Genomic DNA, 23,754 nt, shown 5'->3' on the forward strand with positions numbered 1-23,754 from the left:
GATTTGTGATGACCCCTAAGCTTAAGGGCTCTTACAAACGAGAGTTTTTACCTGCGCTCCCCTGCGTTCCGTTTTTCTGCGTTCAGCCGCAGGGGAGCACAGGAATAGACGCATTACATTTTTTCCAATGGGGCTGTACTCACACAGGCGCGTGTAGGCGCCGAACGCAGGTTGAGACGCAACATGCTGCATTTTTCCTGCGTTCGGCGCCTACACGCGCCTGCTCCTCCTGCGACCTAGTACTACCGGCTTCCGCCTGCCCCGCCCTTTTGTGACATCACTGCAGGCTTAGTCAGGCGCGGGTCTATAAATAAAATGGAGCAGCGGGCCCGGGTCGGATGCAGGTAGGGAGTGGGCTGGTTAGGTCGAGAAATTCTCGACCCGCACTTCACTACTGAGCAGCCCTTCAATATACTGGGCTGTCCGGGTCAAAACTGGACAGGTGGCAACCCTACCTCCTTGCAGTCTCCGGGGGGCCCCTCCCAACTCCAACATTGCCGCATCACAACAGCAGCTCTTTATAAGGGAGCAGGTCTGGGCCAGCGGGGGCCTACCGAGTTTTTTCCCGGCATCCTGCCCGCCCTGATTACTTTAAAGGCCTGGATCATTACTACTGCATTCCCCGGGGCCCCCTCCAACATTGCCGCGTCACAACAGCGGCTCATTATAGAGGAGTAGGTCTGGGTCAGCGGGGGCCCAAGGTCGGACTGGGCCGGCGGGCACCGGGATAAAACCCGGTGGGCCCCTCCAGCCCAGACCCGCTCCTTGCCCTTGCTGCTGCGATTAGGGTTGCCATATGGCCGGTAAAAATTATGCTTGGTGCCAATGTTATTAATAGGAAAAAACGGCAAAAATATAGGAAGGCCGGTATTTTTTTTCAGAAAAGGTGGCAACCCTAGCTGCGATCTCTGTTTCCAGCACCGGTCGCATCAAAACCAGGTACGTGACTGCGTGCGCGAGTGGGGCGGCAGGTAATGCCAAAGAGGGCTGCAACCAGGGACTGGAGGGTGATTTGCGGCAGTGTCAAGGCACAGGGGGCCCCGAGTCATCAGCCCCAGTGGGCCCTTTGGCCGCCAGTCCGACCCTGCGGGGGGCCTACAGGGTTTTTTTCCTAGATCATTACTACTGCAGAGGCGCTGAACCATTAGGCTGCTTCAATCACTTCAATATATAAAATACATTATTTCTAGATATACTCATTAGTTCTCTTTTAAATGAGAATGGAATCCGTGTAATTATGGAACTGTTGCAAAACAGCACAAAAGAACAACAGTAGGTAGTTACTCCATTGTCAATGTGTGAAACTACAAGTCTGCTTCCTATTTTCCTAAGACTGATGGTCTCTCTGCTCTGCACTAAACAACAACATTATATGTACCACAGCATAAGTAGACTCCTACACTGCACAAGGGAAAACCATTACCACGCCCCACAGGTGCGTTCGAACAGGTAAAGCCAATCGAAGAGCCGCACCCTTACGTCACGTGTGCTAGGGATTCTTTAATCTCGCGAGAAAGCGGCTAATGACAGGTGACACTTCCGGGATCATGGCCGCTTGGAGAGCAGTATTCCCAGTTCTGTTGCGGAGATTGGGGACTGTAGGACCTGGAAGGGGCAGAAGGTCAGTCAGTGCAGTCCGACTTGTAGGAGCTGGTCTGGCCGTTGGAGGGACGGTGTGTTCCGGTGCGCTGCTCCTCACAGGGACGAAGCTACGAGGGATTGAACGGCTGACGGTGTTGGCACAGGTGGGTAACTGGGAGAGCGAAGAAGTGCCTGACAGTTCCGAATAGCATTATAGACTTGGCCTGTATGGCCTTCAACTTGTAACCGTATAGTATTGTAGTATTACTCAGGTACTCTTTCTATACTTCCATTTATTTTCCTTTTTGGTGAGGCAACTGGTTCCCTACACACCTCTCCCACAATCCCACAGGCAAAGTCTGGATCGGGTAGAGGGAACCATAAGCCTCACATTCGCCTTAACAAAGATGTAGCTCATTTATGAAACTTTCAAAACAATAGTTTTACCTGTATATTTATTTAGTACAAATAGATACTGCTTTCAGCAACGACTATAGATACAAAGAGATGTATTTTTTGTAAGGGATGGTTGACCTTTTAGCATGTTTTAGAATGGTGGATTCGAAGCAGCTTTTTAATTTTCCTTCATTTGTTTTGCTTTTTTTCATAGTTATTGAATTATTTACCTTCTGACTGATTCCAGCTTTCAAATGGGGGTCGCCGATCCCATCTTTTAGAAAACAAATGCTTTGTAAGGCTACACATTTGTTGTTATTGCTACTTTTTATTAATGATCTTTCTATTCATGGTCTCTCCTATTCATATCAACGCATGGTTGCTAGGGCAATTTGGACCCTAGCAACCAGAATGCTTAAATTGAAAACTGGAGAGCTGCAGAGTAAAAAGCTAAATAATGCAAAAACAACAAATAATAAAATACATGGTATCACACATTGTCTCAGAATGTTACACTCTACATCATATTAGGTTAATTTAAAGGTGAATAACCCCTATATATTATATGTATTTACCCCCCCCCCCAGAGTTGCCCCCTGTCTGGTTTTGACCTTTAAAATACCGGGCTGTCCGGGTAAAAACTTCCTGCCTCGTTTTCCAAACAAGGAAAACCGGGCAGGATTCCACATGATTGACACTGTGACGCCGCCCTTTTACATCACGGCACCACCCCCTCAAAATCACAGCTCCGCCCCCTAGCCCGGTCTCCACCGGGGGGAAAGGTGGCAACCCTACCCCCCATTGCATTTTTTCATTATTGAAAACATATCCCAACAATGAAAAAAGTCCAAATCCAAAAATCCGCCATCTCAGACCTACCGAGGTTGTATACAAGTCAATGGGAGAGGTCCCTATCCTATTTAGAGGTTTTTTTTTGTTTTTTTTTGTTTTTTTTTTTAATCCTAAATTTAGACTCTCAACTGTCCTGTAACATGTTTTCTCTTTCACTGATAATTGAATAACTAACTATTTTTTAATGCTTTATATTAATACTTTGTCTTGGGAGACTAAGCCAAATCTTTTAACTCCCAGTTGTGGGGTGCAGAAAAAGTGAGTTATTGCTTTATGGTAGTACTCTTATTTTTGCTCGCCCCCACCAGTTTCCCAAATATTAAAATGAATGTCTAATAGCCACAACTCGCTAAGGAGAATGAAAATACAGGCTTTTAAAATATATGTGTTGACATTTTTCTGTGTGTATTGTACAAAAAGACTAAAAAATAAGCTTTGAAGAGCCATAAAAAACATGGTAAACATGAATCTGGGGCCTTATGCCAGTTGGAAATCCAAAGAATGCAATTCTGATGTTTAAGCATCTGACAGAAAATAAGCAGCCCAAAGTTTTCACTCCACTAATTTTAAAGTTTATTACGTAATTGCCCAATACAATTAGAAGATAATGATGTAGCACAATATTGCCCCCCCAAAAAAAACATATTTTAAAATGTGCGGCCCTGGGGAAAATGTGCAAAACAATATTAATCATAAAGTCAACTAAGGGCAGTGTTACTTATATTGAAATTTGTTGGAGCTGTTTTGCTGAATGCCTTGTGTGTGGGCTTTGATAAAGTACTTTCTTTTTTTTTTTTTTTTGCAATATCATTTTTATTGAGTTTGAAGAAAAAGGAATGTACATAAAGAAATAAAATGTGTAAATAACAAATACATAAGCGGGGAAAAAAAAAAAAGGGGGGGATACAGAAAGAAGAAAGGGGGGAGGGGGAGGCAATTCTGCATCCAAAATAATGAACAGTCATTTTTTACGATGCAATTACATATTAACACAATGCAAATTCGTTCACGGATAGATGATATCGTCAAGAAAGGATAACATGAAACTGAGCACTTAAACATAGCTTGCGTAATATCATGCCCATAATATCTCAGTAACAGAAGTTGCGTGACTCATAGTGAGGGAACCAGCCCTCAAAAAATGTTCTAGGAACTCCGTTATTATATTCCCTTCCCTTCCCTATCAAGACTCTAGTAATTGTTTGTATTCGTCTGTATCTCTAAACAGTAGCCATCTCAACCAGGTGTCTCTATACTTAGAGTATTGCTTACTTGGAAAGGTGGATAACTCCTCAAATTTAGCTATCTCATTCACTTTACCTGCCCATTCCTTAGCGGACGGACTGTAAGATTTCCAGAGCCGTGGAATGAGTATCTTAGCAGCATTCAGTAGGTGCCTCTCCAGGGTGGTATCAGGGATTCCCTCTTTGATCCCAACCTCCCAAAATAATAAGACATGAGCAGGTAAGTCAGATAGTTTCCTCCCTAGAACTTTAGCGCAGAGTTGTAGATAAAGTACTTTCTTGAGTATTTGCATTCACTATAGAGTTGGTGCATAGGTGGTACACAGCTAATTACATTTTAAATGTTTAGTGTCTGCAGCTGAGTAGACTTCTATTAACTTTTTCTGAGCCCAAAGCTTGCTGTTCTTACCTGTGACCAGTAGCATGCATATGTCCTGTCCTTGCTGATGGTCTGCTTAGCGAATTTGGTCACGGTGGCTGCATATGGGCAGTTGCCTAATCTTTTGGTGAAATGACACCCGCCATTCTTCCTTAAACACATTATAGTTATGTTTAAGGATCTCCAGCCCTGATCCTGAACTCCGAGTAGTGACCCTTATGTGCTAGCCAACTTTAAGGGGGGATTTGGGTGATAAACACAAAATTTTTCTCACAGTAAGCTCTGGTGCATTTGGAGAGCATTCTAACATTATGAATGTATTGCATTGTTGTTATTGGTATTCTTCTTTAGTGTAGCAAACCTTTATGTGGCATTTGGCAGGCTTTTGTGTTCCAAGCGGTGTACCACTACCTAATTTCATTTTTTTCTTCCATACCCTCCCACCAGAGATTTCATTCAGGGTAACTCATGGTCATTTTTTTTGGTGATTACATTTTGTTTTACTTGATGCCCATGACATCATGTAGCACTTCATCCCATCATTTATTATTGTTTCAGTTTTCCTTTAAGGAATGCACCAGAATTCGGTTTGGAATTGGGCTGAATCCCAGTAATTTTTGTAGTGTTTTAATTCCGACAAATTCGCACGGTTCAACTGAATTAAATCTAAACCCTTAATTACGTGACTTTACAGCTTCAGATAACTGAAACTTGAAAATGTTTTTTTTTTTTTCTCAAATGTCAATATGCAAATTAGGATATGGCCAAATTAAAAATCATTGCAATCCAAATGCAGAAAGAATGAAGTGGTTCATGGGTGTTACATGTGTGCTTTAACTTGAGTAATCACTAAATATATCTTACATAAATGTAAGTTTGCATTTCTAGAAAATAAACAGCAGCTAAGAGCAAAGAAAATGAGAGGAAAATGTGATTGTTACTGTTTTATGTTGATTAAAGTAGGTTTTTTTTTGCTGTTGGTGGTTTTTCTTTCCCATTGTCTAAATAAGGAATGCACAGAATCCCCTTTTTTTAAGATTCAGCTGAATACTTGGAGTTATTTATTAAAGTTCGAATACCAAAAACTCGAAAAAAATGTTTGTTTTTTTTACTTTAAAATACGAATTTTTAGTGGAAAATAAAACTCAAATTTTTAAGGATTTAATATACACCGACGATGGAAAAAGTCTGAATCTAAAAAAAATCCAGCATCTAAAAAAATCCAGCATCTCAGACCTGCTGAGGTTGTATATAAGTCATTGGGCAAAGTCCTGAAGATTTCCTGATAGCACTGAGTTTCGTGCAATAATAAAGTGTTTTTTGGAGCAGAAAATACGAAAAATCTGATTTTTTGAATTTTTTTCCTACACAGGAAATTTTCAGGAAACTATATTGATAAATAAGGGGGTGCGGATTTGGTCGGAATAGTTTGATAAATAATCCCCTTAATCTTTTTACAAAGTATTTTATTGAATACCACAACTAAATCCTAAACCGTGATCAAAATTAGCATAAGGAAGGGAATGTTGCAGTTTTCTTAATCATGTGACCTAAAGATACATATATTTAAGGGTTCAGATTCTGTTCAGCCATGCACTTGGATTCAACAGAATATTGTTGGCCAAATCCCAAACCAAATGCAGGATTTATTGCATCCCCAGTATAATAAATGCATTAAAGCTTAACAGTTAGGGGCAAATTCATCAAGGGTCGAATATCGAGGGTTAATTAACCCTCGATATTCGACTGGGAATGAAAATCCTTCGACTTCGAATATCGAAGTCGAAGGATTTTGCGCAAAAACGATTAAATCCTTCGAATCGAACGATTCAAAGGATTTTAATCCAACGATCGATTATCCTTCGACCAAAAAAACATAGCCAAGCCTATGGGGACCTTCCCCATAGGCTAACATTGGGTTCGGTAGCTTTTAGGTGGCGAACTAGGGGGTCGAAGTTTTTTCTTAAAGAGACAGTACTACGACTATCGAATGGTCGAACAATTTTTAGTTTGAATCATTCCATTCGAAGGTCTAAGTAGCCAAAAAAAACACTTCGAAATTCGAATTTTTTTTCTTCGAATCCTTCACTCGAGCTTGGCGAATGGGCACCTTTGAACAGGAGAATTTTACTAATGTACACAATGTTGGATATCATTTTTTTCAGCAAAACTTCAATAAAAACAGTTTCAGAAACATGTACAGATTCACGAATATTTAATTTTACCTTTCGAGTGGTGTATAGTATCAGAGGAAATAAAAGCTTTAAACTGAAAATTTGTTCAGGCGAATTCCTCAGCTCAGTCTAAGACTCGTGGGGTACCATTTCGTTCACATCCTAAGTGTGATTGTGCTACTTTTTCTTGAATTGTATTTCCTTTCTCAGCTGGCCAATCGTGCTTATTGTCAAGATCATTTCATGGATGTTTGACAGTGTTGCTTGGTCGGATCAAAACTGCAGAGTCATAAACATAGAAGTGGCAGCTGTTAGCTATTTTCTTTTAGTCCATAATCCCACCGCTACCATCCTAATAAAGCCCAACAATGAACTGTTATTGCTTTTATAGCAGTGTTTGACATGTGAGACCCTGCAATTTAGGTGACTTATTTTTTTTTATGGTAGCATTATGGAAACATATTTTTGCCATGACTTTTTTTTTATCCTAATGCCTCTACAAAATCACTAACACTTCATTGCATTATGAAACCAGAATATCATTCGGTTGGAGGCTGGATATACAGAAACTATATAAAAATGTATGTTTCTTATTTTAGTCAGTTCTTTTCTGGTTTTTGACGACTACAGATATTTCTTAAACTGTAATAAAAGCGTTTATGAATCGCCCACTTGTGACTTTTTTTCTTGAAGCATTATCTGCTGCATTACACTGTATATTATTTAGACAAAGTTTACCCCATCTGTATATTGAATTTTAAGGATTTTCTACTGCCATCTTCATAGGCAGTCATCCCTCGCTGACTGACACAGAGCTGCCCAGTTCCACTGATTTCATGATGTGAGTGGAGCAGGTCTGGACTGAGAATTAAAATAAGCCCTGGCATTACAGGTACACAGAGGCCCAATCAGCCCACATAGAGGCCCAAACAGTCCCCACCAGCCCACTAAATGGTGACTTTCTATGGGACCTTACTGCAGCCCTTTTGGCATTTGCCAGAACCCACAGATTGCCAGTCCAGGCCTGGAGTGGAGATTGCTGTTCCATCATTTATGACCCGATTTGGAGTTCTTGGAGATGCACTATTGGGCTGAAATGTTGTCTTTTGGTAACCTATTTTACAATGATCTACAGCAGGAAATTATTATTTATATTTTTATGAATGAGAAAACTACATCTCTTTTTAATGAGCATTTGGTGCCATACAGTTATATTTTCATGATAAAATTATAAAACAGTTATGGGACCTGTTAACCAGAATGCTCAGGGCCTGGGCTATTCTGGATAACAGAACTTTCCATAATATGGATCATTGCACCTTTAAGGCTACTAGAAAATCGTGTAAACATTGAAAAAACCCTGTGTTATCTGGGCCTCTTTATCAAATTTTGGTTTGGAAGCCAAAGTTCCCCTTTAAGCTGAACCCTATGGTAGATGACCTTTCTAGATAATGGGTGTCTGGATAAGGGATCCCATACCTGTATCTGACCATGGAGTATGTTTATACTGAATAACAGTATATGTAACCATTACAGCAGAAGAGAAAAAGGGATGTTGCCTTGTGTACAGTATTGCTCAGCAATTTGTGGAATAGAGCTGGTAAAGGTTGTGCTATAAATTGTTATTTTACGGCTGGTATGTTTTTTTTCAACAGGATGTATTGAATAAATAGCTTTTGAATTTTTCGTTTATTTTAAAGTGGTGATTATCTAAACAATTTTCTTAGTACCATTTGATGTTTGTGATAGGAATTTCTATACAACATTAATCTTTGTCATGTAAAAGACACTTCTTTCAGCAATATTTCTACACATGCTATTGTGAAACCTGCCCTCACACACAAGAAACGTGTTATTCCCATGACATCAACTTGATTTGTTTAATTATCTTAACTTTTGTGTGGCTTACATGGGTGGCAATGTATGTTATCACTACTAACATTTAGTAATGCAACTCAAGGCACAAGCGTTTTTGCTTGTAAGATGTTTAGATTCTAGTTTCTTGCCCTCCCACAGCCCCCTTTAACTATTTATTCTTTCGTGCTAATTTTTATGTACTTCGACTAGGGAATAGCCCAATTTGATTTGAATTTGAAGAAAATTTAAATTCCGAAATTTATCATATACTTTCTCTTTAAACATTTGACTTCGACCATTCGCTATCTAAAACCTGCCGTATTGCTATTTAACCTACGGGGGACCTCCTGGAACCTATTTGGAGTCAATTGGTGGACTTTGAAAAATCCAAATTGTTTTTTTTTTTTTTTTTTTTTGGAAAAACTTTGAATCGAGTTCGATCAAATACGCTGTTACTTCAATACATATGATTATAATTTGATCGAAAACTGACCGATTCAATCGAAACGGACATACTCACCCAATTAATTTAATTTCGGTTGGTCTTTTTGAATTCGAATTACGAAGTTTTTCAAATTTGAATTTTGACCCTTGATAAATCTGCCCCTTAATGAATTTAACTCTGAGGGGGTTATTCGCTAAAATCCAAATTTTTCTGGTAAATAAAAAAAAAAAAAAAAATCTGACCAAGCTAGAATCCACGATATACCCTTATTTTAATAAAAAAAAAAAACACCAAAAATCGGGGGGGGAAAACCAAATTTTTTGTGATTGCTGCGTGAAAACAATTTTAGGATTTGACGCCTGAAAAGCCAGAATTTTTCATGAAATAGTGGGAAAAGCCAGAAATATCTGGCTTTTCGTACAAAACCCAGTGCAGACAATAATATCTTCAAATTGTAAATAGGACCTCTGCCATATTTTTGGATTCTGACTTTTTGCAGCCTCTGGGGATCTAATAAATGTCTTAGAAATTGAGCTTTTTTTTCAAATAAAAATTCAGATTTTATAGTAAAAAAATAAAAAAAAAATTAGATTTTTTTTTTAGCAGACTTTAATAAATACCCCCTTAATGTTTCCATTACCAAAAATTATAAATGAATTAATAAGGTATTGTACTGAAAGTCTTGTCTCCTAGCAAGATTTGGTATGACTTATATCCCGAATTTTTTATTTTGGCTATAATAGGTTTCACATCTGCAAACCGTTTAACACCTAATCTAGTGCCTTGTGTTAGACACCTTTGGGGTTAAACGTGGTGTAACCATTCTCCCACTGAAGATCCAATTTCTAAGAATGTTTCCGAATGATCCTGTGAATTTTAATAGTGTTTTGTGCCCACTGATCTGAAACTCATAATAAAAGCCCTTGCAGGCAGCAATCAGCACTGTTTTCTTTTCACTCTGATTGTGTTTCTGATACCGCGTTAGACATTGTGGGCCAGCCAAAATGCTACAATCTTTTGATTTAAAGTGTTTCAGAAATATTACAAGCTATGCTGAAATCTAAACAGAAAAAGAAACTCACTCTTTAAATAGAAAGCATATACCGTATATGAATTTTTAACAGCATTGATTAAAGGGCACATGGAGCTATTTTAATTAATTGCAGCTTTTGGGTTTTTTCGTGTGTTAGATTGCAGCTTAAATCGAAAAGGAACTGAACTTGTGTGTGTGGAAGCCAAGTCATCACTAAACATGGTCTTGGGTCAATGCTTGTAGCATACTGTATGTGTCATTTCATACATTCACATATATGATTGTGTGTGATATGTATATATGTATATATGTATATATGTATATATGTATATATGTATATATGTATATATGTATATATGTATATGTATATATATATGTATATGTGTGTGTATATATGTACACACACACACACACACACACACACACACACACACACACACACACACACACACACACACACATATACACACACACACATATACACACACACATATATATATACACACACACACATATATACACACACACACATATATATACACACACACACATATATATACACACACACACATATATATACACACACACACATATATATACACACACACACATATATACACACACACACACACACACACATACACACATATATATATATATATACACACACACACACTCATTCTTGCGGCTGGAGTTGCCCGGGTGCAGGTTATAATAAATCATACATAGAACAAACAAAAAACCGCACACACAGGATTTATGAAGTGCAAAAAAAAATAAAAAATTTTATTGCAACGTTTCGGCTCCTGTACTCGAGCCTTTCACCTGAAGAAGGCTCGAGTACAGGAGCCGAAACGTTGCAATAAAATTTTTTATTTTTTTTGCACTTCATAAGTCCTGTGTGTGCGGGTTTTTGATATATATATATATATATATATATATATATATATATATATATATATATATATATATATATATATATATATATATATATATATATATATATATATATATATATATATATATATATATATATATATATATTACATCTACAGCAACAATTATTTTTCTAGCAATCAGCTGATTTATTTGCTAGAGAAATTTTTTATCTATGTATATATCTATTTGTTTATGTAAGTTTATTTTATGTATGTAGGTTTATTGCAAAACAATAACATTTTTATCTCTACACTTAAATAGTTTGAGCTAAATTTTGTATTTGTATTTCCTGTAGTAGAGTTAAAGAGGTGGTTCACCTTTTAATTTTTAACTTTTTAATTTTTAACCTTTTAACTTTTAGTATGTTCTAGAATGGCCAGTCCTAAGCAACTGTTCAATTGGGCTTCGTTAGTTTTTTTTTTTTGTTTTTTTTTTATAGTTCTTGAATTATTTACCTCTCAAACTTTCAAAAGGGGGTCACTGACCCCATTTAAAATCAAATGCTTTCTAAGGCTACAGATGTATTGTTATTGGTAGTTTTTATTACTCATCGCCCTCTCCTATTCATATTCCAGTCTCTTATTCAAACCAGTGCATGGTTGCTTGGGTAATTTTGACCCTAGCAACCAGGCTGCTGAAATTGCAAACTGGAAAGCTGCTGAATAAAAACTTAAATAACTCGAAAGCCCAAAATAATAAAAAATGAAAACCAATTGCAAATTGTCGCAGAATATCACTCTCTACATTATACTAAAAGTTTAACCCAAAGGTGAACAACCCCTTTTAAATCTGTCCTCATTATATGGGCAATGGCCCACAGGATGTTTTGTCTCCCATGTGTATCTCCTTCAGCGTGAAATTAGTTCTCTTCCCATGGGCATTAAAGGGCATGTAAAGGCAAAAAAAATAAAATCTCATTTGTACTTTAATGAAAAAGAAATCTAACTCCAATATACTTTTTATTAAAAATGTCTTCCATTTTTATAAGAAGCCTGACTATGCAGTGAAATTCCCCCTTTTTTTTACTTGCTCTGACTGCTGCGGATAGGAAACTTCAGATGGACCCTAACTGAAACGATCATACTTTTAACCCCCCCCCCCCTCCATACACACACACACACACACACACACACACACACACACACACACACACACACACCTTACTTCCCTGACCTCGGGCAGCTTTTTGTTTCCCTGTAAAGCATCCTGAGACCGTGTAGAGATTCGTATCCACAGACCCAGTGCAGTCTGCATATTATGATTATTAATCAGTCTTGCTGTATCAGCTTTTATGCCAGAAATTATTTGACTTGTGTTATTTTGATAATTTGTGACGATCCCTAAGCTTAACCTCCCAACAGAAGCCCAGACCACACTGAGAATGTGCGTAGTCTTGCATAGATGTTTAAAGGGGAACTATCGCGAAATTAAATTTTAATATAAACTTCATTGTATTGAAATAAGTAACTTACTTTCTAAATACAATCAATTACAAATTCTGCATAGTTTCTGAAATCAAGTTTATCTTCACTTTTCCTCTCTCAGCATCTGTTTCTCTTCATTTTGTCTTCAGCCAGAAGTTGGGTGTCATTGACAATATATCTTATAGGGGGGGCTTCTATTATTAACTAATAGGGAGGCTTCTATTTAATATTTACATGATTTTTTAGTAAACATAATGTATGAAGATCCAAACTGCGGAAAGGTAACAGGTCCCATACCCATAGTACATAGAAATGCAAAACTCAAGAGTGAGCCATAGCAATCTAATGGTGGATATGTAAACTAGATGGAATTAAAGTCAGGGAGGTTTTAATTATTTTACTATTTGATTGTTTAATGAATCTGTCTGAATGTGGTAAGTAGCCTTCTTTGACAGTTATTTTGTGCAGTGGAATATAAAGGTTTACAAAAATGTATAGAGTAATTATAAACCACCTCATTATTGACCACAATAGCCACTGGGCGCAACAAGGAGTAATTATAATCCATCTTCTTTGTAGCTCACAATATCCACAGGGTGCATTCCACCTGTAACTACCGAATACCCCATAAATAGGTAATATCTCGATTCAAAAGTAGGTTGGCACAAAGACTGGACTTCACTCCGAAAATGATGCAAGTAAAAGGATTTATTCCGCAAAAAGGAACATCTCAAGGTGTGGCCTGGCGCGTTTCGTGCCTTGTGTGCACTCAATTATAGGTCCACAAGGCACGAAGTGCGTTAGGTCATCCGTTGAGATGTTCCTTTTTGCGGAATAAATCCTTTTATTTGCATCATTTTTGGAGTGAAGTCCAGTCTTTGTGCCAGCCTACTCTTGAATCATGTTTTTAATCTATTACCTCCCTGAGCTGAAGGTCTGGGGCTTCAGTACCTGGACCCCTGTCAGTATTGGTATTACTGCACACCAGTTTACAATACTGTATCTCCCTTTCCCTCTAGTCTCCTTTTCCCTTTTGATATGACATAATTTTCTGAGAGACCTTATTAATGCTACTTAGAAATCATGGAAATAAGGTGAAAGATGTGTCTTAGTTTACCACCCGGCTGTCCATTATATATACAGTACAGGTATGGGATCTGTTCTCCGGAAACCCATTATCCAGAAAGCTCAGAGCTACAGAAAGGCCGTCTCCCACAGACTCCTTTATAATCAAATAATCCAAATTTTTAAAAATGATTTCCTTTTTCTCTCAAAACAGTAGCTTGTACTTGATCCTAACATAATTTTTCCTCATTGGAAGCAAAACCAGCCTATTGGGTTTATTTCATGTTTACATGATTTTCTAGTAGACTTAAGGTATGAGGATGCAAATTACGGAACCATCCATTATCCGGAAAACCCCATGTCCTGAGCATTCTGGATGATGGATCCCATAACTGTACCACCCTTTATTTTTGATCAACTTCAGGTACCACTTAATTTAACATTGTAACAGAATGACCTCTCTTTTAATTTCCGCATTTGTCAAATATGCTTAATTTGTGCCCTTATGCTCCATTTTAATTATTTTTAAGGAAAGCATATGTTTTGGTAATGTGATATGTTTGTGGAGTGCAGACTGTTTCTAATGGTAAGCCTCTAATGTTTCCCATCTGTGTGGCTATGAGGATGAATGGATGAGTATCAGGCATTTTAGACTAAGCATGTCAACTAAATGATTCAGTGAAAACAACTTAACCCCATTGTCATTAAGAATGTCAAGTCAATTTATTTTCCGTTTGCATAATGATCGCAAGAAATTAGTTATGTACTTCTAAATGCTGGAAATCTGAATTAATAAAAGGAAAATTTGGGATGTAGGAAGTTTTGCAACCTGAATACTCTGATAGAAATATATTTTGCCTAAAATATAACTACTAAATTATTGTTTAGCTTTTGGATCTCTTGTTATATGTAATATATAATGTAATCCCTCATCATATAGGACATAACTATTGTTACTTTTAATAAAGGATTATTGAAGTTCCTTATGTATTCTCTCTGGTGTGTTTCTTACAGTGAATGGTCAGTGTGTTTTGAGTTCCTTCCTCAGAAGCACAGTAGTATGTGGGTATCATCTGTCTTTGCACAGAAAAGATAAACTGCAATTTCATATCAAATTCCCACTCAAAAGAAGGGGGTTGACTGGCATTTTGTTATACAAAGTGTTGAACACCACCAGCTCTTCAGAATAGTCTGGGTAGGAAGCCAACGAAAGCTGGATTGGCTGGTACAGGTATCGGACCTGTTATCCAGAATGCTTGGGTTTTCTAGATTAGAGATCATTATGTAATTTGAATTTCCATACTTTGTCTACCAAAAAAATCATCTAAACATGAAATATACCCAATTGACTAGTTGTATCCATGTTTTTACTGTTGGTGGGTGAGGACCCATTCAGTGCATGAGAGTGTTTGTTTTTCCTTGCATAGGACAATAAGGACCTGTATCTATTCCTAGCCTATCTGGATACTGAGAGGTCACCTAATACTCCCAGAATACAGATGAGTGGCAAGACAATATTGGGAAAGTCTAAGAAATCATCTTGAGTTTATAGGATCTTGGACCAGTACTTGGTAATGACAGGGCCAGACCACATCATATAGTAGACTGTGGTTGATATTGTATTATATTGGGGACAAGAGTTATCTAGTCTCCTTCCTATAGCATGAAGCCTTAGTGGTGGGGATGTACAATTGATGCATTATCTTGTACTAAACCAAGATCTCTCTGGTTAAGCTCTACAAATCATGGCAATTGTTAGTTGCTTCCAACCAGTCCTCCTGGGTCTTTGAGGGATGTCTGTAAGTTAACAGGCTTTAGAAGTCTCGAATGGATCGGGGCCCATAGAGAGAACCATGTGGTACAATTGTGGAACTATTTTGGTGGTGTCCAGCAGGTGTAATATGTGTTCTTTGGTAAGAGAGGTCAAATGTAGTGTCAGGGAAGGCTTGGAATGCGTGCCTGAGTTTTGTAGAAATTTGGTGTGTCTGTGTGGCATTTTAAGAACAGTTGTTCATAAGAGGGACAAGGTAGATATTTTATTTCTTTGTTAGGCCAGAATATAAAATCTTGGAGGTGATGGAGGTTTGGGAGAAGTGATTTTCCCCAAAGGTGGAGCCTTGGAGAGAGGAGTGTGGGTGTTATTTTGTGTATAACCATAACTGTGGAAGATCATCTGGATGGCAAATAGATCAATTACCATTGAGGTGATAATGAAAGGCCGGTTACAAGACACATTGATCTAGGTTGGGGTTTTTGCCAAGGTACCTAAAAGAGGGAAATATTGGCTGGTAGAGGTTGGGGTGCTATCCATGGAGTAGAGTACAGATTTGTCCCAATTAACCATTAGACCAGAGAAGTGGCCCAATTGTTTTACTCTTTTAGAACGGCAGCGCAGCCACAAGATAGATTAGGAAGTCATCGGCAAAATGGTAAAACTTCTTGTACAAAGGTGAGGCACTTAATGGGTTGTGAGTTCCTGGTGATGATGGCTAGTGGTACTATTGCTAAGGCAAAAGAAGGGCATGGTACCACGTGTGAGGGGGAAGCGGGCGAAGGTGGTGCCATTGATCCTTATAAGTGCATTGGAGTGTTATAAGGAAGCTTAAGCCAGGAGATAAACCTCTCATCAATGCCAAAAGAAGGGCATGGTACCACGTGTGAGGGGGAAGCGGGCGAAGGTGGTGCCATTGATCCTTATAAGTGCATTGGAGTGTTATAAGGAAGCTTAAGCCAGGAGATAAACCTCTCATCAATGCCAAATATCTGGAAGGTATGGTCATTCTATGGAATCAGACTTTGGCTGAGTCCAATGAAGCAATAACCCTCGATCCTCATTCTGTGTGTGTTATTTGGAGGATGGTATACAAGTGACCAAGACTGATGTTGGCAGACCTACCCTAGAATAAGCCAGATTGGTCAGGATGAATCAAGTGCATCGTGACTTTGTTTATTGGCCAATAGTTTTGCTAGTTTTTTGGCATCCTATTGGATTTTGGATTTAATGTTTTTTGATTTGTAATGATTTTTAAAATCATTTTAATGATTTAAAAAATCCACAATTTTACGATATGGAGATCCAAATTGATATAAACCCCTTATCCTGAAAATGACAGGTCCAGAGCATTCTTAATTCCCAGCATTATGAGCAGGGGTGTATTTATATTAAGGCACCCAAGGTCCTGTGCCTAGGGCGGCAGGTTTTGGGGGGGGGGCCTCGGGTGCCTATAAATGTATTTAAAAAAAGAAAGTTGCCCAGCCTCTTATACAGATTTCCATAGGAAATGCGATGAAAGTGCTGGGGTAGGGGGCTAGTTGACAAAAGTGACGTCACATGGACCACGTAGAGGGGCGTGTTTAGGTCCGGTGCCTAGGACAGCATCGGACCTAAATACAGTCCTGGTTATGAGGTTTTTTTTTTTTGGTTTTTTTTTTTTTTTAAACTTTGTAGTGTTAAAAAAAAAAATAGGGGTGCACCAAATCCAGGATTCTGTTCAGGATTCTGCCTTTTTTAGCTTTTTTTTTTTTGTTACAGCCACAGAGAATAGACAATAGTGATATTTGTCTGAAACTAGGAATTTAGTATGCGAAAGGTTTCTATATGAGATGTCCTGGCTGGTTACACAGCATTTAAATTTATCACTGAAATCACACCCTGCATTATTAACATACAGGCTTTGTCATGTCACTGCTGAGAATAGACTATAGGTTAGTGGGATTGGTATCTACAACACGCCAAGTTATTATAGGCTTGGACTTGTCATATGTATGCATTTGTTTTACAACTTGATGTAAATGTTCGATTTTCATCATGGCTATGACATTTTTGCCAAATCACAATATTTGCATTGACATTTTTGTCTACCAACTATATTTTAAAGGATAATTCAACTGTTTACCAAAAAAAAAACCCCTCCCCCCAGCCTAGCTGCCCCCTGGGGAAATGCCCCTATCTTTATACTTACCCTTCGGTTCAGATTCAGCTATCAGAGGTCACTGCAGCCATCTTCCGGGTCTTCGTAAGCTGACTGGAAGACCGGCGAAGTGGCGCATGCGCAGTTGGAGCAATTTATCGGTTTGCGACAACTGCGCATGCGCCAAAATTAACGAAAATTGCCGAAGTGCCGGAAGAAGACGCGAATACCCGGAAGATGGCTGCCGCGAACTCCGATCCCTGAATCTGCACTGAGGGGTAAGTATAAAGTTAGGGGCATTTCCCCGGGGGCAGCTAGGCTTGGGGGGAGGAGGAACAAAGGTCTACATGGGGTTGGAGTTAGGGGTATTTTTGGTAAATGCTTGAATTCTCCTTTAAGCCTACTTTGGAAATATACACTTGTTTCTGTATGGATTTTCAGTCCATTATTACGCATAAGTACTGATGGTCCAATTTATTCGCCAGGCATGGATTTCCATGTTTCGCTGCCTGCCAATGTTTTTGCAAAACTGCGGCGAAATAATATCTGATGTTCTTTATAGGTTGTTTATGCCAAAGTGCTCTTAGGCCAAATATTTGCACAAGCCGGTAGGTAAATTCAGTGTATAATGCAGGATTTTTTTTATTGAATGTTCCTTGCTCATTTACTGCTTTATAATAACAACCTGTAAAGCTAAAACATGATGTGGTTATAAATTAAGCTAAGAAATGACAGCCTGTGTTAAATATGCCCTTTTAGAGGTATCCTTAAATATGTTTTTCAAGCTTCACGGATTCCATTTTACATGAAGCAGTAAAGAAGCAAGAGCTGTGGTAGTCTAAAGTAGTTGGTCTTTTAAGTTATATTCAGGTAAGTTCAAACAACGTTACAGGAGACTTCAACATTTTCTGGGGTATGGCTAATAAAATAATGGCAGTCTCCAGGTCTGTAATTCTTTCATGGATTAGATACACGATATTTTTCTGGCACAGAGTTCAAAACCTATCCCTATTACTATTTGTAATTTGACTGCAGTCATGCATAGGCTTGTTGACAGCTGTTTACTAGAAGTCTCTGAAGCCAGAAGGTAGACTGCCACCTTTATTGTTACACAGCAGGGTATCTGACCGCTAGCTTCAACCGCATTTTCTTTCTTTTGGCATCTCTTATTTTAGTCTTTTAGTATTTTAACCTCTTGTGTGCTGGCACTCCTCTTAAAGGGGTTGTTGACCTTTGAGTTAAATTTTAGTATTATATAGAGAGTGATATTCTGAGACAATTTGCAATTGGTTTTCATTTTATATTATTTGTGGTTTTTGGGTTATTTAGCTTTTTATTCAGCAAGTTCTGGTTGCTTGGGTTCAAATTACCCTAGCAACCATGCAGTGATTTGAAAAGGAGACTGGAATATGAATAGGAGAGGCCTGAATAGAAAGATGAGTAATAAAAAGTAACAATACATTTGTAGCCTTACAGAGCACTTGTTTTTTAGATGGGATCGTGACCCCCATTAGAAAACTGGAAAGAGTCAGAAGAAGAAGACAAATAATATAAAAAAAAAATGAAGACCAATTGAAAAGTTTCTTAGAATTGGCCACTCTATAACATACTAAAAGCTTGAAGGTGAACCACCCCTTTAACTTGTTAATGATGCCTCCTCTCAGTTAGCATAATCTTTTTTTATTCCCCAAAACTGATCATATATTAAAGGGGATGTAAAGGAAAAAAAATAAATCCAATTTTTACTTTATTTAATGAAAAAGAAATCTATCTCCAATATACTTCAATTAAAAAGTGTCTACCGTTTTATAAGAAACCTGATTTTATGTAGTGACATTCTCCTTTCGTTTTACTTTCTCTGAAAACTGCAGTTAGGAAACTTCAGATGGTCCCTAACTGCTCTGCAGGGAAACAATAGTACTTTCAAACGACAGGGGGGAGCCTCAACCTTACTTCCCAATACTCAAGCAGCTTTGTTTGTTTCCCTGTAACAACTGTGTAGATTTGTATCCACTGACCCAATGCAGTCTTTCGTCCGGCGGAGATCGGTCGATCAGTCAGGGTTGATTTTGACCCGACCGATCCCGCCGGAGCCCATTGCGCATCGTAATAGGATCGTTCGGCCTTACGGCCGAACAAACAGATTACCCCCGATATAGCCATGCTCGTTAATGGCATATCGGGGAAAGATCCGCTCGTTTGGCGATGTTGCCAAACGAGCGGATCTTTGCGTCTATGGCCACCTTTAGTCTTAGTTATTCATTGCCACCATAATCCTACCAAACAATCCTACCCAAACAGAGCGAAAAACTAGGCAGTCTGAGCTCACTTCCCTTCAAAATGACAAACACATTGTTTCATGTTTTTTTTTTTACTACACATTTCTCAATTCTTTATTGGTATTTACCACAGCATATATGTATATGTATATGTATATGTATGTGGCATGCGCATCCTGACAGAATTAGGAAAAAAAATACTTCGTAATGTATGGCTAGGCATTTCTCAAAGCCAAAATTGGATGCTATGTGCTGAAATAAAGAGCTCTGTGAATATTCGTAGCAGTTTATTATTGGAGTGTGACTTTCAGTCCTAAATTTGGAAGGCAATTTAAGCCTGGGTTTAGAATTTATTCAAGACTATCTATAGAAAGCTATTCATTAAATTAAAACCATCCATTAAATTACAAATCTCAAGAAAATCTTTGCAATAAACATTTGTAAATGCATTTTTCTTGTGTGTGTGTGTGTGTGGTCACAATTCTTTTATTTACACAATATAGCAACACATGCAGAGTATCCGGTTCACAAACACTCTCAACTAAGTAGTTGAAGATTTTCAGTTCTTCTTCCATTTACACTCCATACAGACCCTGCATGCCACACCCGTTTCTAAGCAGAACTTGCTCTTTGTTTTCCATTGTGATACAATCATTTCATCTACTTCTGTCTATCAGGTGCAGGAAACCAACGGTGCATCGGGTAGAGTTGTCGGTGGGCTAATTCGACTAATTTGGGATTCGGCCAAATCCTAATATAGTGGATTTGGGCATCTGTACTTTATTTAGACACGGGATGCTGTGTAAGTAAGGGTAGAACTACATAAGCATCTTCAACGCGATTCTGGTGCATCCAACGTGATGTGCCAAAACGCAGGCGTCAAGTAAGGCAAGCAATAGCAATGTCGGATGGTTTTACAGTATTCATCCAAGCTCTTCCATCACTGCAGGACATCTTCCACAAGCACTGTGTAAGAAAGGCCTCCTGCATTGTACTGGACTCCACACACCCCTCACACGGACTGTTCACGCTGCTCCCATCCGGCAGACACTTTCGCAGCATTAAAGCCTGAACAAAGCTTTTTTCCGCAAGCTACCAGACTCCTCAACTCACTGCCTGCCCTCCCACTACATTCCAGACGCACCTGAACTGTGAACTTAACTTTGTGAACTGTTAATTTGCACAATTCTAAAGGTTTACACATGTATATATCCAATTTCTGCCTATATATTGCACATTTCATGTTTACATATTTATTGTGTATTTTTAAATACCTTTTTGTTCTAGCTGGAGCCACGTTGTCTCGTCTCACTGTATATTCGTATACTGCTGAGATGACAATAAAGTTGACTTTGACGACTGTCGGATGCAGTTGCCGACAGTCGTGTTGGTTGAACGCTGCGACACAATTTTCTGTTATTTTACCTTATTTTCCGTCGCCACTTGACACCTGTTTTTGATTCTACCAGATTTTAACGATTCAAGTTTAAAAGACTACTAATTTAGGGGTGGGAAGCCTGAACTAAATGTTAAAAAACTGTTATTTTGTGAATTATATTTTTGATCCACACCTTGGAGGAGATTTTAAGTGAATTTAGTCACTATCTGTTCTTTGAAAATTATAAAGTAAAATGTTTGCATTTAACCCCCCTTGGGGCATTTGACTCGTATATATAACACACAGTAAAATGGTTACAAAAATTTAAATGGCCTCTAATGATTGTGAAGTCATTGGTGAGGGAAATGTAATCTGAGTTTAAACGGGTTTCTCGATAATGACAGTAATTCTATTTAGCGTCAAAGCCTGCAATGGAGATTTTTCACACTGGAACATGAATCTGTGTCTTTAAAATGGTTTTGGCAATTTCATGCAGATGGGTGGGAACATTTTATGTCTATACATAAGATCTGAGCATCAAGCCAAGGTGGCCAATGTAGTGGGCGCAGTACTAAAGATGTTGCTTTTTCTTTCTTGACAGAATTTGTTTTCACAGTTAATGTTCAAATTGAAATGGGTTTTTGAATTCTTATACAATTTTGGCTAAAATTAAGCTATAACTTTTTGTTTGACAAAAGTACAAATGTGGTTACTGTTTAGAAATATTACTATTACTTATAATATTGGATTTCATTTTGGTAGTAGCAAAGTTTTGGATGTGTAGAGTGATTGCACCTTCTGGTGGCTAATGTAACACAACACACTTAGGGGCAGATTTGGACTGGTTTTAACACTGCACTTTTTTTTGTATAATTACTTTTTTTATTTTAGAAATAGAAAAAAGTGGTTGACGACTTTCTCCTTTAAGGTGAAATATTTGCATGAGTAAACCGTGAATGCCAAAGAGAAGTATAACTGTATGAATGCAATTAAATGCAAAGGTAAACATTAGAAACTGTTTTACAATGGTCTATTATATTCTCTTAAAATTAGGATGCCCCTAATCCATAATTTATTTACCCTAAAATCTAAAAAAGGGCAAAATGTACCCATTGGACATTCCTAATCCCTTTCTCCTGCTACAAATAGTTTACCAGACGATAAAAAAACGAATTCAGCCCAACAACTTTCACCTGGTAAAGCCAATTAATTGTGCTATCCATTTGGTACTCCGTGGGATGAAAGTCCTAGAGGTTTTCCTGCTACAGGTATGGGACCTGTTATCCAGAATGCTCGGGACCTGGGCTTTTCCGGATAACGGATCTTTCTGTAATTTGGGTCTTCATGCCTTACGTCTACTAGAAATTGATTAATTTAAACATTAAATAAACCCAATAGGCTAGTTTTGCTTCCAATAAGGATTAATTCTATCGTAGTTGGGATCAAGTACAAGGTACTGTTTTATTATTACAGAGAAAAAGGAAATAATTTTTAAAAATTTGGATTATTTTGACAAAATGGAGTCTATGGGAGGCAACCATTCCGTAACCATTCGGAGCTTTCTGGATATCTGGTTTCCGGATAAGGGATCCTATACCTGTATTACCTTTTCCTGCTATTACCTTAATAGTGGTAATCATTAATACACACAGACACCAAAAACCAAAATAGAGTATATTTAAATTGGAGTAAATGGTGTGCTGATTTTGGGACTTCTGGAAACAAGAATTCCTAGTTGTGGAAGCATTTGTTGATTGAGCTTTAAGCCATTGAGAATAGGTCTGCTTGTTGAGTTATTGCTTTACAGATATCTTGTTTTGAGATGAAGATATTCACATATGAAAATATTTCTTCTTGAAATTTAAACATTTGGGGTGTTATTTACTAAGGAGCAGGCACTCAAAAAGGCAAAACTTCCACCAGGCAAATGTTCAAGTGAAGAGTTTATTGTGTCAAACACTTCATTATAGCCTATGATTAAGTGTTTGGAACACGAAACGCGTCAGGCTGTTTTACACAAACTCTTCACTTGAACATTTGCCTGGTGGAAGTTTTGCCTTTTTGAGTGCCTGCTCCATTGTTCGTCGGTTTGTCCGCCCCCCTGTGCTGAGGGCTCAGGGCGGTGCACCTGGGCCACTTCCTTGATGTGGTGAGTGACTATTATACATACAAGAGACCCAAAAATCACAGAAGCTTCTTATTTACTAAGCCCCGAATGCAAAAATCACGAAACATTCCTGATTTTTTTTTATAAAATTGGGCTTTTAAAAATTCACAAGTTTTTCAAAATGTATAAACCCCGAGGCTGGAAAACTCCAAATCTGAAATCCCAGCATCTCAGACCTATTGAGGTTGCATTTAAGTCAATGGGAGAAGTCCCAATGATTTTATTGATGTGCGCTGGGTCTCGTGCCATACCCCGACGTTTTCGGAGGTTTTGGGCAAAAATCAGAGGTTTCGGGTGAAACCTCCAAAAAAATTGTGAAAATCGGAGTCTTTACTGCAAAGCAAATTTTCGGGAAAATGTAATGACAAATAAGCATTAAAAACCCGAGTGGCTTAGAACGGAGTTTGTAGCAGCCGATATTGAGATGAATTCGGACCTTGATAAATAACCCCCCAGGTGTCTGAAGGTTGTATTTGTCCAGTTGGAACTTCTAAATCAGAAGATGGTTCATAATATTATATGTATAATCGAATACTATTTCTCATACTATTTGTCAAACTAATGTAAACATTCACTGTGATTTACTGGATTATTTTGTAAAAACAAAATTAAAAAAAACATAGAAAAATG

General features: G+C 38.1%; 1 protein-coding gene across 1 annotated transcript in view; it reads left to right on the top strand.

Moving 5' to 3' along the window:
• Nucleotides 1-1,516: 1,516 nt before the first annotated feature.
• micu2.S (mitochondrial calcium uptake 2 S homeolog) overlaps nt 1,517-23,754 on the top strand; it is a 184,076-nt gene continuing 161,838 nt past the window's right edge. The window contains 1 exon segment of the mRNA NM_001096590.1: nt 1,517-1,745. Coding sequence (NP_001090059.1) covers nt 1,548-1,745 — 198 coding nt within the window. The 5' untranslated portion in view covers nt 1,517-1,547.

The sequence above is a fragment of the Xenopus laevis genome, chromosome 2S (assembly GCF_017654675.1).
Source record: "Xenopus laevis strain J_2021 chromosome 2S, Xenopus_laevis_v10.1, whole genome shotgun sequence".
Taxonomy (NCBI): domain Eukaryota; kingdom Metazoa; phylum Chordata; class Amphibia; order Anura; family Pipidae; genus Xenopus; species Xenopus laevis.